The following is a 20,341-nucleotide window of genomic DNA, read 5'->3' on the forward strand; positions in this document are numbered from 1 at the left end:
TCTCAATCTGTGGATCTAGTCTGAGAGCTCAGATATTTATCCTATTCAGAGTAGGATAAATATCGTAATAATAATCATCGGTTTACAGTTGAAACTTGAAACCAATCTTCTCATGGGCTATCGAAATCCTATTGTAGGTTGGATGCAGCTCCCCCATCACTGATGAATAGTATCTGAAGCAGGGCTGACCCCGCCCCATGGCTTCAAAAATAAAACCTTAAACCTTCATTCCTGTTTAAAGAGGGATTCACTCTCTTTCTTTAATATTGTTTTTTTTTAAACAAAGATGGCCTCTTGGATGAGATTCGAAACGTCTTGTTTTTCTAAAAACAGTCAAGATGTTCTACGTTGTAAAAAGAACTGGATTTTAAAGGAAGAGCTCATTTGCAAAAAAATATATGTATTTTTCTTTTATAATTGTACTGCACTAACATTTTTGAAAACTTGAGTAAATTTTAAGCCTTCAACATAAAAAAAAAAAAAACACGTGTTGACTTACAAGTATTATAATAGAGCATTATCTGTCTGATTCCAATATTATATTTTGACTCACAGTCAAGCTCTGCAATCAATTCAATACTTCAATACTCAACTTCAATACTTAATGAAAAGCCATGTTTGTGTTGCATTAGGTTTTCTAAGTAATAAGAGATAAGCCACTACTCTGTAATGTAACGTTTAGTCAGCTGAACAGTTGCAGTGCAGTCTAATTCTAGGGCTTTATCGGTTAGCATACCAGAGGCTAAATCGAACCACCATTTCACTATGAGCCAAACCTAAACTGGGTTTTAAATAGCCTGCGATATTCTGGGGCAGATCTTGCGTTTTTGGGTCACTTGGTATAACTTCCATCTCTCCAAATGTTTACGAGCAGGACAGAGGCCGGACCAGATGTGGCCGTCAGAGGATGTTCAATGACAGAAATGGTTTGATCTCAAGTCCAAGATAAAAAGCTTTGTGTGTACAGTTGTGGAAGTGCTATGACGTATCGTTTTGTGTTTGAAGCATTTTGATTCACGGTCCACATTCTGATGGGAAAATGTACTGGTAATCATTTGCCCTTGAACTTTAAGTGTTTGTAGTTTTGAATATATGAATAAGACAGACAGAACCCTAATTCTAAGAGGACACGATATCCCACTGCACTGTGCACACTATAATGTTTTCTGTGCAATAAATCCCAAAGTAACCAAGCATGCCTGACCAATATCAAACAGAAAGCTGGTGAGAATTGTTCACAAAGTCTCTGAAACCCATCACTCGAGCACAAAAGCGTTCCTTTCCCAAACTCTGCCGAATAGAGCGATATTCATTAGTTGGAGTAAGTGCCTCTGTCGCTTGTGAATCTCCTCAGACTGTCCTTCTGTGTGTGCTGTGTGCGTGCAGATACTCACCGGGGTTGGAGTTGGACTGGCCTGTTGCTTGGCTGCGGTCGGCTGCAGAGGGCTGGACTCTGTTAAAAGCTGTTCGAGGCAAAAAGAAACAGAGAGAAAAGGTGAGGAGGGATTAAATGCAAAAGAAAAAGTGTCTTAAAATGACATAATAACCATCTTGTTTCGAGATGCCTTTTAACTTGACATTTCTGACTGAGAATTGAACATGAAATATGAAACTATGCCTATAGTTTAGCTTGAAAAATACACAATTGGATTGAGACAAGTTAGAAAAAGCAAACCAGACTACATTTAGATAAAGTGAATCAATAACGTTTGTCTACGTTTAGTGTGGACATTTCAACCTAGCTTATTTGACTAATGATGTAAAGTAAATAAATCCAAGCAACTCAAAACTTCTCGACTCAAAATAAACATTCTGATTAAAGGTAATTTCACCCGTTGGAGTTCTGCAGCGTAAAGAAGGTGCTGTAGCTATGACGTCTCCCATCTGTTAAGCATGAGGCAAAGTCAAAGCATGAATCCAAAGTGTTTTATAATAACATCAGCTAGAAATGACTTTTACTAGACTCGGTTGCGTCATTTGGCCCCTTTCCTTTGATGAAAACGGACGTAGCAAAAGACAAGCTTGACAGTGGGGATCTTTAGAGAAACTGGATGGGAATGGATCATCTGCGACCCGAGGTGAAACCTTTTAAGGGTCTTAAAAGAGTCTCTATGGTCAAACTTACCATGTCCACCTTTGTTCAAGCTCCACATAAGATTGCCTTTGATCTGTTTTTACCCCCTTTGTTTGTTGGGCAAGGATTTATCACCGCGTGGAGACTGAAATGTGGAGACACCGTCACTTTGTGGAGACATTTTGCTTAGTAGGGACCAAAAATCTCATTCCCATGAGGTGAATCTAACATTTATTAAATTACTGGTGTTCCATTGCTTGAATAAAATAAATAAGATAAATAAAATAAATAAAATAAATAAAATAAATAAAATAAATAAAATAAATAAAATAAATAAAATAAATAAAATAAATAAAATAAATAAAATAAATAAAATAAAATAAAATAAATAAAATAAATAAAATAGCATAAATAACATAAATACAAGTTTAATGAAAGGGGATATTTGGTTCTTGTATGTTTGAGTAATCCTGTATTGTCCTGCAACTGAGGCTTGGAAAAGTACTGTTTTCACCTTATATTCTTCACATTATATAATCTACTTATGTTATAGTTCAATATAAAAAAGCATATTATGTCCCCTTTAATGCCATTGGTACATATTTTGTGTTATAGCCTGGGACAAACATGTAGGTTAATGTTTTGATGTGGATGGACCCAGATAAATAAAAAAACAAATGAAATAAATAACTGTGGAGCATTCAAGGCTAAGCAATAATGTCTCCATGGAAACAAGCAGGTGGTGGTAGACCATGCAAGCACCGGAAAAGTTGCAGTACATAGTGCGCTTTTAGGATATGTTAAGGTTAGAGTTTTTGTTAAAGTTAGGGAAGTAGTTATTATGGTTAAGTTTATTAGTCTCCTGGAAATGTATTTTAATCAATGTAATGTTCCCAAAACCTGTAGGTCTACTGCATGTGTTCATTTTTGTGCTTGTGGAGTTCATGATGGTTCTGACCTGGTCCCACCGGAGACGATGGGTTTCTCCTGATGGTCGCCGCGGTCTCATGTCTACGGAGGCCTGTAAGATCCAAAATGAGTGACATATTACTTAACGCAGTCCCAGTGGAGGTGAAGAGACAGGAATCACATTCACGCAGCAAATGTAAAGCCAAAAGGTCTCTGCGTCTTTCACACAATACATTTTTAAAAACACTCTCACTTTATGGTCATAAGTCGCTATGTCAGAATTAGAATTAGTATGTCAATGTCAGCGAGCAAACATTTCATGACTAGGAATGTGCTTTGGCAATTAGTGTAGAATACAACAAGGAATAGCCTTATAAAATAAACCATTAAAAACCAGTAGGCATGCAAGTAAGATAAAGTATCTAGATTGGATTGAAATACAAAATATACAGTATGTGGAAAAAATAATACCTTTTCATTTAAAGTATTACTGGTAGATGCAAATCCATGTTTATTAGTTAAAGTAATTATATTTTAATAGTGTAATTGTCTTTTCATTGCAGACGTGGGGCCTTAAAACTAACAGTACAACTGAAATCATAAAATATCTTTCAGATTTTAATATAACTTCTCACGTATTAAAGGAAGTTGTTAAAATACACATGCAAAAGAAACATATTGACATTTAGAAGTGGATGCAGACAAAATGACTTTGAGGTAATCAAAGATAATGTCCCTGATATAACATACTGTACATGAAGGGGCATTAGAATATATTACATTCACAAAAACAAAAGCAACATTACATTAGTAGAACAGTATAATGCGCAGATGCCATGCGGACAATATAATTAGCAAAGCAGAGTTCCACGATGCATTTGAAAGCATTGATTCAGCTTGTTTTACCTGCACTGATTCGCTGTGGGAAGCGGCTGGGATAAGCTCCGCCTCTGAACACTTTAGGAAAATGTTTGTATTTAGTCATAATTTAGTCTGAGGTGTAAAGGATGTACTTACACTGACAGGAGTGACCTACCTTGAACAGGACTCTTCCCTGCTCCGCTCTGGGACTGTCCTGTACCACGGGTAGTGTTAAGACAAAATGTGGACAATGTGCAGTAATTCACTTTTAACATAGTGGCACTTTAAGTCGTGCTTTTCTGCCCTACAAAGCCATGGTCAAATCATGTGTAAATGATGTGTTTTCAAATGTAGTTTATGGTGTTTTCATTGCTGATCCTCCACCTGAAAAGTGCACCTTAAATGCATCTTCTCTCAAGGATGGATTATGTTAAAGTACAGTTACTTCAAAAGACTCATAGAAGTGAAGTAGAAGCATCTCACAAATTGAATCATTAAAAAGTGTTTTTAGTGATGATTTCCTAAAGTAATTTTCTTCCTCATTGTGGGGCCCAAGAAAGCCCCTTGTTATGTTCGTTGGAAATAATATTTTTTCCTGTCGACTTTTATGAGAAAGGTCAAACTGTAATTTAACACGAGACTATAATTGTCTTGTGTTAAGGAATATCATAGAGCTCGTAATTTTAATGATCCAGACTCCTCTGTAACATCTGCTCACTGTAAGTGTAATGTGACAGCACACTTGGCCTCCACTTGAAAGCTGTCTTAGTGCTCAGCTGAATGATGTATTTCGTGATCTTACGGTCTTTGTAGGGCAGAATTGGTGAGGACATACATCTTTGAAACAGCTAAAAGATGTCGATTCATTTATGGGCAATAGTAAATTTGGTTGCAAATCTGAAACATACACTGTGAAGCATTCAGTTTCACATATGCTCACAAGGGAATTTTTATTCACCAATTCACCAAATACATGCATGAAGTAAGAGAGGACCCACAGCAAGACACATGCACACTTCTTGCTAAAAGAAAACCCACCGGACCATCATAAAACATCATGCAACTCAGTTCACTGGCCGAAATAATGCATCTGCCTGGCTGGATTTACACTAGCTACGGGGTGTTTCTGTATGTTTTTAGCAACGAGATAACAGCTAAGAACTCCTCTAATTATCTGAAAACCACTTCAGAGCGCTGTGGTGTCTGGGGTAAATAGACTACTTGCTAATTCTTTCCACAGACCTGCAGCTCGCCTGAACCCGCAGAGCTCCGAGGCCAGTGAAACAGGGCACATTTTTATCACTCACAGATTATTCCTGAACTGCATCTTGTTCACATTTGGTAAAAACTGTACAATTCTGCAGTCTCCGCTGCCCTGGGGCTGACTGACAGAGAAGTGACTGCCAATGTACACCAATAGTCTCTCTGACCACCAACAATCACTCACACTCCTATTAATATGGGACACAATCCAAGGAAACAATGAGTGTATGTATTTGAGATGGCGTCAAACCCCAAATCTTCTGGTTATAAGATGACCCTGTTCAATCCTAAACCAGGACTATGCAATTAAACACATTTAATCATTAGAATCATTAGAATTACAGCTCCACTCGATTAGAATATTACAATCAAATGAAGCTTAAAGGTTCATTCCCGAGACCAGCCATGCAATCCCAGCACCATTTTCACACCGCTTCATGCCCCCATCAGGCCAAATGTAAACCATGCTTGACCCCTGTCAGTTCAGGACCTACTTACTTGTGCTCACTTCTGCCACAGAGGCAAAGTACGGGTGACTGCTGCCTGGATGGGGAGACACGGCAAGAGGGAGACGCCGAAAAGATAAAGTTACACAAAATGAAAGGCAGGGCACCGTCTGGCCCTCGTCCCATCTCATTTACACACATACCTTTAGATACTGCACCATTGTCTACACACTGGGGCCCTCTTTTATCCAAATGGAGAAGATGGTTTGGATCTGATAATATTTTCATTTTAATTAGAGCGATGAAAGCTCCACTGATCACATGCACACGCAGGCACCAGCTTCAACTAAACCAGTTGTAATTTGTTGTAATTGTGACCGACCAATTACCAACAGCAATCAGAGGTTTTCATCACTCACTTTTAGCAAAATGAAAATCTTTGTTTCTAGAGCGCAGCGGCCAACGTTTTCCACATACAGTGAATCTGATCATGTGAAAAGGGCCACCAGGGTAAAGGCATTTGAAGTAAAGCAAATGAAAACTATTCAGGCAAAAAATGACGGCGTTTTATTATGGAGGATCATCTGTCATCATTTAGCCTGAATACATGATATATAGATAGAAAACAGAAAGCATGTGCAGAAAAAAATCTCCACATGTTTTATCACACAGAACAGATTTACAAAACACAGTTCTTCTGCACCAGGAGGCGGCTGAATCAGAGATATCAGTAATCAAATACATCTGTAGGGCCTTTTCTACAGATGCATTCCTATTCCTACAAACTCACCGCAGAAATAGTCAAATGAGTCCATATGGCAAGCGAGAAAATACAGATTTACAAGCATTTAGGGGTTTAAGACTGCTTTTAGTGTAAGTGTGTGTGTGTGTGTGTGTGTGTGTGTGTGTGTGTGTGTGTCTTGTGCAACCTGTCAGGAGCTGTGGGACTCATTTCCAGATCTTGAGTCAGAATGTTGGTACAGTCCTGCTAATTTCCTGTGAATATTGTTAATCCGCTTGCCTTTATTGACCGATGACGGTTTCATTGTTTGTCTGTCCGTCTGTCTGTCTGTCTGTCTGTCTGTCTGCAATTGTGATTTTGGGCTCTACAAAAACAAATTAAATTGAATTTGGAATTTGCTTGACGGTTAACATATTTTTGCCTTTACCAATATAGTTGATATATAATCTCTTCAAAGACTTTATTTATCTCAGTTGGCTAGATGAATGGAATTTCATTGACAAAAACAATAGAAAAATCAATAAAATTAACCCATACAGTATTTAACCTTCTGGAGGTGGTCATCTGCATAGTTCCATGGAAATAGAAAGCTAAAACCATACTTCAGAACATTCTCCATGGGGATATGCATACTGTGGATGATTATAGCTAAAGAAACAGCATTTCTATGGAAACAAGCAGGAAGAAGCTCCTCCGGGCCAAGTATGAGTCAGAATTGACAATTATAAACCTACCTGCATCCCTGACTTTATGTGCAGCGGCCCGGGCCTTGGTGGTGGTTGTAGTTGGCGGTGCAGATGTGGTTGTCGGGGCCTCTGTGGTGGTTTGGGTGGTCGTAGGCTCCTGTGTGGTAGTCGTAGTGGGCTGTGGTGTAGTGGAGGGAGGAGGGGTCGAAACTACTTGGGGCTTGGCCTCTTTTTGACCTAAAAAATAAAGTTTGGGACAGACTTATGAGGAGTGTGTCTATAGCGCTGGTGTAATGCATTCCTGTCATTCTCCACTAAACGGTGCGGCGCTGACTCCTCGTTTAACCTCTGTGAACTTCAACAAGCTCAGACCAATAGCTGAGTTCAAAAACGTTAATTTTCTGCAGGCATGTGAGACGACAAAGTGTCCAGGTAAGAGTAGGTTTAAAAAGGAAGTCAGAATTATTTGACTATAATTTGACTTATTTATTCTCTGTGAGGGCACTATTATTAGCTTTGTGAATATTAAAGGAGCTGTAGCCAAATTTAGGGTGAAAATAAGACCAATTTGTGCTCTTTGCAACTAATTATAGAGGTTTTCATCCAAAAGGAAGTACGCTGTTGGCTTGCTAATGTTTGTGTTTTACCATGACAGTAAAATCTTGTCTCTGAAAGGTGTGAAAAGCGCTAATGAACTCATCGTGGTGGATAATAAAGATGCTCAGAATTCATTAGGTAGAGTAAGTGAGCAATAACTTTGGACTGTTGGAAGTTCTGTTTTCACGCACATTAAACCCCTGCCCTGAACCGGTTGGTTAGTTTGTTAGTGTTTGTGCTGGTTTGAACTGTGTTTACTGTCGTGGCCTAGAGCCAGGTCATGACGGTAAACATTTAACAGAGAAAAATGGTAAAAGGCCAATGGTCAGATTTATTTAAGCACTCTTTTCCATCAACAAACCACTCACCCATTCACAGACACACACCATTTGATGAATGGGTGAAAGGTCTAAGGAGACACTGGAGTTGAGGAGGGTTAAATGTGTTGCCTAAGGACACAATAGTTTTCCCCTGTGGAAACTGGGACCAAACCACTGATATATGGGTCAGTGGACGAAAGCTCTACCAACAACTAAGCCCCCACTGCTCTAGAAGACTGTTAGCCAATCACACCCTTCTTACATAACTAGTCACCACTGGACTTTTTATGGTGCAAACCTCGACCTTTTCTTTACCGCAGCAACAAAACCATCAGCATCCACCGTCTCTCTTCATTTCTACCCCCACTAGAGTGAGAGAAACTAATGCGTAGGTGTTACAATCCTTTCAATAAGTGTTTCGAAGTCTTACTTGGTTTCACGTAAGTGGGTCTTGAAGGCACATAGTCCAGTGTAGAGGGATACATCACTCCTTTCTTGGGTTTTCCCACTGAAAATAGAATAAATATATTTTGAGAAGCAAAATCAGACGGCATACTTGAATACTTTAAAGTCGTAGTCTTACCATAAACTGAAAATGACTCTCTCCACTTGGGCAGAGAAAGGGACCTCACTCCGTTTGAGTTGGAGCCTTTGTAAATGCTCTGTCCCGCCATTTTCTTCACAATCACCTTTCCTCCTGTGTTGGTGATGACTCCACTGGCAACAAGACAAAGAAGTGTTTGAATTTAAGTTTAAAGCTGTGGGCCCTGATTTTCACACCGCAAAAACGGAAGTAGGTTTTTAAATCTGTGTGACTCATCCCTAGTTCTCACAAACCCTTTGGCTCATTGTTAATATTCACAAGCATTCATTTTAGGCTTGTGCACCGCTTTGAAACGGCTTTTTTCATATGTCGAAATCAAGCTGGGTTGGACCACCCAAGAGCAGCCAATCAGAGCTCTGCTTTCAGCTCTTATTTCCAGGTTGATGAGACATAAAATGCTAAAATACTCAGAAAGTGCTGCTTTTACAACTCTTTGAGGGAAAACACAACATCCGTCATTTTGTCATTTCAACAACATCCGTCAATCACAACTAATTCAGTTCCTTTCGCGGGGGACACAACGGTGCACAGTTTAACAATCTTTGCTTTTATGTTGTTAGTTCTAAATAGATTTCTGGAGACAGAATCTATTTGAGTGACTTTGGAGAGGATCATTTTGAGATTGAACCACTTGTTTTTTGCTTTCATACAGTATATTATTTTTCTTGTACTTTATTTCACCATCCATTATCCCCCCCTCCTGCCTGTATAGAATAATCAACAATATAAGAATTCTAATTAAACAGTGCTACTTGGTGCTGTTTAGGACAGTTGTACCTGTGAATAGCGGCATTGCAGATACTGGAGATGGAGGCGAACACCCCAGTCCCATAAACCTGCTGCTTGGTCTCTTTGCAGTGAGCCGGACACTTCACTATGAAATCTTGGAGGTTGATTTTTCCTGCTCTGACGTCGCACTCGATCGCTGGCACCACTACAAAACACCAAATCACAGACTGCACTCTATTTACCTTTATTTACATGGACACATTAGAGGTCAGACAGGGCTACAATGGACAGAGGTGGAGTCCCAAACACAGATGAGAGATTAGAGGGATGCGGCGGCGGTGATGGTACCTTGCTTGGGCTTCTTGTTCTTTGATCCGTTTGGTTTGGCCCGGCAGGCGCAGGACAGGAGCAGGGCTGCGGGCCGGGACAGAGCAGAAAGGGAAAGCCATGTAATCACAACAGTGTTTATTCTACACACTGGGAGAGGCTTTTACAAGAACCAGAGAAAAGAATAGATGAGATATGTGAGGTCAGAGTGGCTTTAAATTGAAAGTGGCATTACATTTTATTCATTTGTAAGTTTGGCTAAGTGCAATCTTTCCAATCAAGACTAGTGCAGTGACAACGGACACTTTCATTGGTCATTAACTCAAACTTCTCTAACAGCATTTAGTCTGCAGTGTTTTTCATCTTCAGACACAGGTACAATCACAGATTACAATATGCATTTTTCCACAGTGTTGAATGGTGTCAATGGCCTTTATTGACCACACAGCACTCGGAATAGTGAATGAATGAAGTACTTGTTTGACAGATTATGTGACACAGAGAAGACACTCACCTAAACAGATGGCAGACAGTGGAGATCTCATGGTGATGCAGTGATGTCCTAAACAAAGCAGCACAGAAAAGTTATCTCTGCACCACATTAACTTTCTCTTGGGCTTTTGAAATATAACCTTGAACTCTGTTTGAGTGACAGGTTGATAAATATTCTCGACAAGGCGCACTAAACCACCGATGTACACTTCCCAGACTTAAAGGAAACTCGGGTCTCAGGTGGATTTTGACAGTAGCTAAAGGCATGTTTTATGTGTACCAAAGCTAAAATCAGGGTTAAGCGCAAGTGCAAATGATGTCTATTTCTGTGCACATGTGACGATTCTGAAAATGTAACTTTTGTTTGTTCCTAAATTAACAACAAAATTAAAGCTTTGTTTTATGTGTACCAAAGCTAAAATCAGGGTTAAGCGCAAGTGCAAATGATGTCTATTTCTGTGCACATGTGACGATTCTGAAAATGTAACTTTTGTTTGTTCCTAAATTAACAACAAAATTTAACTTGTTGAATAATAAACATTTTACACCAAATATCTTCGTAGAAATCTACACAATTGGGACTATACAAGATAAAAGCCTGCAGAACCGACAGTCAGATTTAGAATTAGTTTAGGGAATGTCAAGATTAATAGCTTCATTGATTATTGTGATTATAAAGGTCACAATATAGTATATTATAGAATTATAGAACAAATAATGGAATAATTTCAGTTTGATCTACACTCTTACATCTAAATGCAAAAGGCTTTTTTATCTATTTATGTCACATCACTTCTTTATCGTTCAGAAAGTTTTATTTTACAGAACTGGTCACATACTAGCAATCTGAATCATAGTGAATTACCGGTAAGTATTTCATTGTTTTTTTGGTCATGGTGCAAATACTTGAGAAACAACAATTGAACAATTGAGAAATAGTTTTGTAACACCCAGCAAAAAATTACACCTATCAACAAAAGCCAGAACAGTAGAACATGCTCCACAGTTTGAAAAACATGAATCCAGAAGCAGAAACCACATATCTTACATGTGCTCTGGGTCCAGGGTGGACCATTTAGCTCTTATAAACTCACTTTGGCTTTGTCAGACCTTTCCCAAATGTCATTGCCATCATTTGAGTCATCTTTTCAAACCAACGCTGGAAAAACTTAACCTCCTCCACGGAAGAAACAACTACAACATGGAATCAAGCATTAACATAAGGAAATCAATGTGGATCCAAACACACATAACCAGAATGCACCTTTTGCAAACAAACTATTTCTGTCTATCAGCGATTTCTTAACTAGAAGCTTAAACTTTTACATGAAATCATATTTTTCTCCCTGATAACTACAGGCTCAAAGACACACATGTAACTGACCTAAACAGGACTGTACTTTGTCAATGGTTTTGTTTAACTCTGGAGGCCACATCAAGGTTTGACATGTTTACAGTCGACAGCCCCCACCTTTCCTTCGCAATTCATTCATGTAAAAAATCATAAATCACCGCGATAAGACCAACAGAAGTGGGTCAAGGCGCTGTACTGCTTAATGATAATGATAAATGATAGCACATGCAACATTATGTTTTCTGTGAGTTTTGGAAGCCGTCAGTGCAACAGGGAGCGGACCAGAAGTCTACCTCCCACACGCCCACAACTGAAGGATGGCTTTGGAAAGTAGTGAGAAGTACAAATACATCAGTAAGCAAATCAAAATACCTGTATTGACATGATATTAATGACACGTATGAAAATAAAATGTGATTGAAAGCTGCAATGACTGAATGAGTGGAATGTGAAAATCCCAAAACAAATAAGCGATGTTTGCACTGCACAATTTTCCTTCTGCGATTAAAAATGATCAGGGAAAGTAAGGAACCAAAGACAAGCTGCTATTGATATCAAGCGATGTCTGATATATTGGAATTTGGTGGCAGAGTGAGCCCTCCTTTCACTCACTACATGCACACCAGGAAAACCGGATAACTGGCCTGCTCCGATGCAAACAAGATTTCCAAAATGCAAAACCCGGAGCTTCGATGGAGATGTCTTGATTGGAATCTCCCAGATCTCAAAAACACATCAGGAAAAGTCTGTGTGTACTCGTATTCCTGCTGCGTCTAACAGTGCAGTCCGATAAATGTTTTGCTTTGGTCCTCTACGTTGAAGTGAAAGTTTTAAAAAAAAGATCATTGGTAAAAGTTCAGTTATATGTATGATAGCCATTTGAATTAGCAATTATAGCTACGAAGTTGAATTACTAATGCTAAATTACTTGACACACCTATGTCGACTTAGTGGTCTCTGCTAGAAACAAGACAAAAATTGGATCAAGGGCGTTGTCTGAGTGACCTGTGCATGGAAACAAAACTACTGCGTCTACGATCAATCTGTCAAACATGTGACCAACAGAAAATATGGAATAAATAATACATTAGAGGAGCTTTACTTTGAGTAAACACTGGTTACGTGTCTTTCCAACAAACACATTGATAGTCGGAGCCGGCAACCAACCAAATACGACCACAGCTTGACTGTTACCCTATCCACTGGTGTCAGAATGATGACAAATTTGCACCCTTTCAATAACAATTAACTATTAAAAAACAAATATTATGTCTTTTGAATGGTAAAAAGTATGATAAATATGCAGGCAAAACAAGAATTAACTCACAACATTTCAACATTGAAGTCATATTTTTAAAAGAATAAAGTCATAGTCAAACTAAAGACGTAATTTCACTGATAATAAAGTCGTTGTTTTAAAGATTTAGGGACCAACGCCAATGTTTCCAGTCAAAGCAAGTCCAAACAAGCAATTCATTTTTCCAGCAGGGCCGAAATGCAAAAAAGGCACTTGAGTTAAAAGCTTACATAAATGTCAGCAATAGATGTCAGACTTTATCTTGGTGATCTTTTAAACAAGCTGTATAATAACAATAACTGTTCATAGTGTTAAATGATCAGTAGTCGCTTGTTGTTTTGCATATGGGGCGTGTTATAACCGTGTAAACAAATGACACACACACAATAGATCATAAAGTCCTGTTTTATTTGACGCGTTTGGCAGATGGCACTGAGGACTTTCCCTGATGGGAACACTCGTAATCACTGACATGAATTTTCCGTTGAACCTGACAGAAACTGAGCAATCACACCTACAATTTGTCATTAGGAGGGAAAAAAATGACAGGCTCTCTGCAAGCTGCGGCAGATATGATGAGTACACAGTCAAGAAGAAACATAAAGAAGAGAAGCTTGACTCACATCAGCAGAAGTAGTGCAATGTTTTCATCCCTATTTAACGACTATGCCTTTTTTCTATTTTGGTCAAATAAAAATGTTCTGTATCAGTTATGTATGTTGTTTTATCACATGTGCCTTGGTGCATGAATATTTCTGGCAGTAGTGGAAGAATTACAATTAAATGTTAAGTACAGAAGCTACTGAATCAATAATGTATCTATTTTTTTTTTTATTTAATACAGTTTGTTTGCTCGTAACTTTTAGGCGGGATTTTACATGAACGTGCTCAAAAAATAAAATAAAGAAAAGAGTAGTTAATACTTTTTAATTCAGGTGAAAAATGTAGTGGAGTAGAAAGTGAAAACTATCCACTGTATTTACTTACCACAACTGCTATTTGACTTACTTTTAAGAAAACATTGTGATAAATTAACTGCTGTTGTGAAGGGGACAAGTCTGTCTCAAAAATGATGTGATTTCAGCAAAGTAATTCAATTAAATACACTGTGTCTCCTCCTTCATCCTGTTGCAGCAACTATAAGCCTAAACTCTCCGCAGCAGCAGAACCATCCGCCTCCCATGTCTAGGTCAGTGGTTCTTACTTCCAGGTTGAAGAGAGATAAAACTGTTTATCATTACATGCAGACAATGTACAGCAGCCTATTTTTTGTCTCAAAGTCCTGCTTTTACAACATACTCAACACAAAACTCACTATACAAAAAAGTCAGATACTCCAGCTTTAATGAATGGTGTAAAGAAACAGTGATCAACAATCAATCATTATTTAATATCCTTGACCCTCCTAGTAAACTAGTTTACCCAAATGTTCAATAAACAACAAATAAAAGCCGAATTAAACCGAATTCCAAAAAGATAAATATGAATCCCTAAATTGATTGTCCCGTCTTTCATGTATTGAACGATAAATTAATTATTGATAATCGGACAAACTCTCTGGACTGACTGAACCACAGAGACAAAAATGCCAATAATCTGAGACATCTTAATTTCTATTCTGGCTGCGAGCCTCTAAGTGCCCCCTTCTCGCGCAATGAAAAGCAAATGATATCCTTGGACAAACACGTCTGGGAGTTTCCTGCATAATAGATCCTTGGAGACCTCAGCCACACATTCAACTACAGTGAATGGTGCGCAAACAAATGGGACAAAATGTGGCCCGGGTTATCTTATGCTCTGATAGCTTTGAAGAATGTAATGGCATGCCAGGCCATTCACACACAGTCCAGATAGCTGTCATAAATCACAAGGCAAAAGGCAGTGTGTATGAATGCTGCTCCTATTAGGCCAAGTCAAGGCTTCAAAGCATCAGAGAATGATGAATCTGTACTGTAAGGGGCCCATACAGTAAATAGACCGTGAAAACACACACAATTAGCTGTGGAGAACAAGAAAAGTCGATTTCAGAGAAGCGGCAAGAGATAAAAGTCATCACAAAAGCAAAGGTACTAACTATGGTAAGCGAACGATTGATGGTAAGCAATTTCTTTTTTTCTCCAGGTGGTAAACTGTCATGTTCTGTGTGGAGTTTGCATGTTCTCCTTCAAAATCAGAATCAGAAAAGATTTATTGCCATTGTCAATGAAACAAATTCATAAACATAGGAACTTGCTTTGGTGATTCGGTGCAGCATACAATGACGAACAATAATAAGAACAAGATATAGAGAATCAAAAAGGGCATGCATGGAACAAAAACAATTAAAAGTATTTTAAGATAAAAACAATACAAATAGGCCTACTATGAATACAAAATGTACAGTTAAATTTACAGATGTAGTGCAGAAAGTGAACAGTGCAGTGAGTGATTGATTAAATTATGGGTAAAGTGACAGTGTTTAAGAAGTGCTCATGAGTCCAACAGCAGAGGGAAAGAAACGTTCTTGTGGCGGGAGGTTCTGGTCCGGATGGACCGAAGCCTCCTGCCTGAGGGGAGTGGCCTCCTGCCTGAGGGGAGTGGCCTCCTGCCTGAGGGGCGTGGCTCAAATAGTCCATGTCCAGGGTGAGAAGGGTCGGCTGTGATCTGACCTGCTCGTCCCAGAGCCCTGGAGACCTGCAGGTCCTGCAGAGGTGGAAGTCTGCAGCTGATCACCTTCTCAGCAGAGCGCACAGTGCGCTGCAGTCTCTGTTTATCCCTGGCTGTGGCTCCAGCGCATCACATAGGTACGCATACAACTGCAGATAATATGCAAGTACTTTCAATATTTGAACTGTCGGATATCAAAGTTTACGCAGGTCAAAGCCATGTTGGATTGTTTGACTCAGATAAACTCAAAGTTCTGAAATGTTGCACAAGTTTCCATGCAGACATCTAGCCCCCGAGAACCACTAGAAACGTTGTATTAAACACAGGAAAATAGTGCTATTTTTCTTGTTCATATTTAGGTGTGGGTACTTTGGTTACCTTCTTTACCACATCTGGTTTAGTCCTGGGTTGTGCAGTAATGATCTGGTCCTGGTTAAGAAGACTGGGTTTCATTCTTGTTTTAGTCCATGGTATATACATTTAAAACTATCTTAAGTCCACAATTGTTCTTGCTGTAATCTCATCCAGTTCAATAAATAAATACGTTGAAAGCCACAATTTAAACTTTTGTGTGAAAAGTTTCAAATTCACTGTTTTATGCAAAAGAGCGAAGCAGCAACTTTGTGGAGACTTCAGCCTCTCAGACGGGTCACATAGTTGTAGGTATTAAACAGCAGCTCGATACAGGATCAAATTCAACTCAACAATGTGGATTAACATGCACCAAATCAGCCCAGACTGAGGAGCTATGCAAATGCATTCAGGCCATAATACTTTGCAGTGCAGTCCAAACGTCTACGTCAAGGGGAGGAATTTATGAAATATCATCAAACAAAGAGTGTGTTTTTATTTTATTTTACTTTCCATGGTTGTCCCTGTGAATCACCTAAACATCCATCTGACTCTTTGGTGTCTGAGTGGCTTCACAGGAAGAAGGTCCCTGGTTTGACTGCCGGGCACTCCTGACAAGTTGCACCAGTGGCATTGAGTTGGAGATAAGGTTAAGTACCTTATCTCCAACCTCCTAACCTTAACCCTAAGGGTGGGTCAAGGCAGAAGACAAACTTCCCTACAGGGACAATAAAGTATACCTTAGCGTAACCTTAAACTCTGTTCTCTATATCCTCGTCTCCAATATCAACTCACTTCAAGTTCTCTTTCACTACATCCATAAATCTCCTTTGCTCTTCTTGTCTAGCTTTTCCAACCTAACATCCTTCTACCATTTACTACCCCGATCAATCTAAGAAGCTATAAACTCTGTCTATCTGTCTAAAAATACCTCTTCCTCCAATGTACACATTCCTAATTGTATTGTTTTTTGTCATGGGGCAAAGAGAACCTCATCATAAAACAGCCAGTGCATCCTCTGTAGTTTGGTTACATAGACACTTAGGTCACTTACAAACAGCAGGGTGAGTAGTGAGCCAGAATACTGTGTTGGGAAAAAAATAACTATAACCTTTGGCCTACATTGGCAAGCAGCAATGATGCTCAAAAGCTAAAGAATCTCATGCTTACACTGATTATTAATGTGAACATGATCCTTGTTAAAACGTCATAAATTCTGTGCATACCAACATCTTTTCAATGAGAATATCTGACAACGTTGTGAAACAAATGGAAAAAGGCAAGTTATAATTAATTTCACCGCAGAACTGACATGACATCACAGTGGCACAGCGGGGTACAACAGGCCACCCAAGAGGACACATTTTCTACACCACATTGGCAAAGATACGGCACACCTTCTCCCTACATTCTGCCTGTGGTTTTGAATGCATAATCAGCAGAGATTTGATAACACGGGTAACAACATCACACCTGGCTCTCCATGGCAGCTGTAATGCAAACAGGATGCTCAGTGCCATTTCAAAGGGTGAATCACAATGGATCTGCAGACCACACACACCTGCACCAAGCACGGCAAGAACTGCATGGCACAGACGGGTTTATGGTTTTATTCCATGGTTCAAGTCTGGTTATACAGCCGTGTCCCCAGAACAAGTTTATGAACATAAAAAAAGAATATTAAGTTCCTTTTAAAAGTTATTGGTTTGATGTGTTATGCCATTGCCTTTCATGTCAATTGCCAAATTCCCCTTTTCTCACCACTCCACAATAAACTGAGCTAAGTCTTGGACCTATCAACATCTGGCTGTAGGTGAAAGAAAATCTCCAGAACCAATTAAACGCTGATTCAACTTACAGACTCTCGACTAAGAAGGTTTCCTCCTTTGCAAGTTATGGGATTGATTTATGATGGGATGATTTATTAGTCAATTTACTGTTGTGACCTGCTATAAACTTTTTGGGTGATTAACCTGCTGTTTTAATGAGCTTTGAGGTGGCTGCTTTTGTTTTGGAGATAGATATAAAAAAAATGTTTCCAATGTAATTCCAATGCATTTTAACCAAACATGTCTCTTTCTGTCTTTCCAAAAATATGTCACATCATTTATACTGACATGATGGACTGAAATGAATCAAGTAAAATGTAATTTGCATCTTGTCTTTTGAAGTTACCTACTGTATTTGATCAGTTTGGAGACACAAAGTTATTATTCAATGCTTACTAAAAACGATGAATAAAAAGTACTACTACAGCAAATACATAGGCTACTTTAACTCAACAATCAGCAATATTTGACCAGGTGAATCTGCCCTTTTCCTTTTCCTCAAACATGACAGCTTTGACCACTTCTTCTGCAGAGGTGCAGGCAGTTTGTTTTGCAGTGCTGCTGCGTGAATGGCACATTACGCACACGCACCCGGTGCCAAGACAAGTTCAACTCCAGCCTTCACAAGTGTCAGAAACTCACTGTAAACGCGGTTAGATGTGCCAAGTGCTGTAGCAACAAGCCAGCAAGCAACCAGAGGAGATCAGAAGCACGGGAAAACTAACATGTCTGTACAAGGTCATCGCTGTAGCCTTTTGGGGTGCTCCTGGGCCAAATTCAGAGGTTTTTTTTTTTCTTTTAAAATGCAGACCGAATTACTTTAATTCTTGGCACACGTTAAGCTGCAAGTCAGAGCCTGTATAGCTCTGCTGCTGGACATTTTGTGTATGGAAAGACCACCTGCCCTTGATAAGCCTTCAAACAAACACAATCACGCAAGAAAAAAGAAAGACTAGCCTCGACAGGGGAAGGTCAGATTTAAAGTAGAAATAATTATCCACTGGTTTGAAAAAATGTGCAGTTTTCATCAAGGCAGCTCACATTTACAGAAAGAAATACAGCTGAAGTACAATTGGTCATAATCAGAAGAGAGTCTCTGCAGCAACGCGCACGAACGAGCGAGTGCGCCTTAGAGAATAAAGGGCTTTTCAGTTTAATGGAAAATTAAACGGTGCAAAACCAAAACACGATTTGGCAGCCCTTTGGCACAATATCCTCTCTCAGTAGACTTTTAAAAGAGTTTATAAATGCTAGACAGACACTGATTAAAATGCAACACGCATGTCATATCTAAAAAAAACGCGCAAAAGATGCCAAGAGCGCACAGCAGCAACTTGGGATTAGTTGGGGAATTATTTTTCACTGGAGGCGCGCAAATGCATCGTATCTATATGTTAAATGATGCGTAAAGACCTCTCCAACACTCACCTCAACAAACTGTAATCCTGTTGTTGTTCACAGTACAAATCCACCGCATTTACCTCCGCGGATGACACGAGTGCAGCGCGTCTGGTTTGGTCTCTGCGCGCGCTGCTCCACCTGGACTTGCCTCGGCCGCGGCGCTCATTAAAGTGAAGGAGCGCGATCCCCCCTCTTCCCTTTTCCCTCTTCCCTTTTCCCTCTTCCCTTTTCCCTCTTCCCTCTTCCCTCTTCCTCCCCGTTCGTCTTTCGTCCGTCCCACTTGAGGGTTTGGGAGCGAGAGGAGACGGGCGGTTTCCCATGGCGATGCGGGAAGGATGGAGGAGGACACATCCACAGCTGTGAGCATCCTATTGTTCACGCGTCACCGTTGGATTCACATTGGTTTGGATTTAATTGAAAACAGAAGCATTTTCTGTTGGAGACCTGCTGTTCTTTTTTCGGTAAACTTAACCATAACGTCAGCATAAGACATGGGTGAAAATGGTGCGTGTTATTCATCTTTTTCTTCAAGTTGCACTATGTAACTTTTCTTACCAGGTACAACAACAACAACAACAACGTTTTAATGTGACTGCAGCACACAAAATATTTAAACATTTTCCACTTAAAAACAAAAAGTATTGCAGAAGATTAAAACAGGACCACGATAAAAGCAAAGACAATGTTCATGGATTCTCGTTCTTTCAAAATCTTTCACATAAAACAGCTTTCAGTTCTTGCTTGTCTCAATGGAGATGTTATTGCCTGGAAAGTTCCACAGTATGACAGCTTTTACATGTTACATTCTTACTTTGCAGGGCCGCCTCTCCACAGATATACACTCCTGATATATAAGTTTAATTCCATGTTGTGGACACTCCATTAAAACTGTTACATAGTGCCTCTTTGAGTCCTTGTTTAGACCACTCCATTATCTATGCTCTCCACATGTTTCACATTATTATTCACTTTCCTTTTTGACCCTTTGATCTGTTAACCGTTAATCTGTTAATCTGTGTTGTGCTGTTATTGTTGTGTTGCAGTTCATTTGCATCTGTAAATACACCAAACTCTGTGTGGGGCGACATTGTAATGTTGTTTTTTAGTCCTATTAGACCACCCATTTAACTGCTTAGCTATTCTCTACATGTACGCTTTTCCCATGCCGCATCAGTTCAGTGTAAAATGTATTCTATCACTGTCAGTGTGGTTATATTGGGTACAAACTATAGCAAAGTGTTCACCATTTCCTTCACAGCATTGTAACTTGGGATGAAAACAGTGTCTGGTATCACATGTGGAGTGTAACAGGAGAGGTGCTGGTATGAAGAGGCCTGAGCATGAAAAAACAAAAAACTGCCAGCACACTCTTCGGATGAGCTCAGGACACTTCAGTGCTTCCAGATGCACCAG

The 20,341-nt window shown here is 39.4% G+C and overlaps 1 protein-coding gene across 4 annotated transcripts in view; it reads right to left on the reverse strand.

Moving 5' to 3' along the window:
- vit (vitrin) overlaps positions 1–19,094 on the reverse strand; it is a 34,223-nt gene extending 15,129 nt beyond the window's left edge. For 2 of the 4 annotated variants that reach the window (XM_072436631.1, XM_072436629.1), the window contains exons 1-12: positions 18,956–19,094; positions 10,073–10,120; positions 9,580–9,645; positions 9,280–9,436; positions 8,482–8,615; positions 8,329–8,406; positions 7,030–7,218; positions 5,606–5,650; positions 4,020–4,058; positions 3,890–3,940; positions 3,033–3,095; positions 1,395–1,463 (exon numbers count right to left, since the gene is read on the reverse strand). In XM_072436631.1, coding sequence (XP_072292732.1) covers positions 1,395–1,463; positions 3,033–3,095; positions 3,890–3,940; positions 4,020–4,058; positions 5,606–5,650; positions 7,030–7,218; positions 8,329–8,406; positions 8,482–8,615; positions 9,280–9,436; positions 9,580–9,645; positions 10,073–10,103 — 922 coding nt within the window. In that variant the 5' untranslated portion in view covers positions 10,104–10,120; positions 18,956–19,094. The remainder of the gene's footprint in view (positions 1–1,394; positions 1,464–3,032; positions 3,096–3,889; positions 3,941–4,019; positions 4,059–5,605; positions 5,651–7,029; positions 7,219–8,328; positions 8,407–8,481; positions 8,616–9,279; positions 9,437–9,579; positions 9,646–10,072; positions 10,121–18,955) is intronic. The other 2 variants (XM_072436630.1, XM_072436632.1) reach the window with 2 other exon arrangements.
- Between the last annotated feature and the right edge of the window lie 1,247 nt (positions 19,095–20,341).

This window comes from Eucyclogobius newberryi, unplaced genomic scaffold, assembly GCF_026437365.1.
Source record: "Eucyclogobius newberryi isolate DKJ021-1_F unplaced genomic scaffold, fEucNew1.0.hap1 SCAF_8, whole genome shotgun sequence".
NCBI classification, from domain to species: Eukaryota; Metazoa; Chordata; class Actinopteri; order Gobiiformes; family Gobiidae; genus Eucyclogobius; species Eucyclogobius newberryi.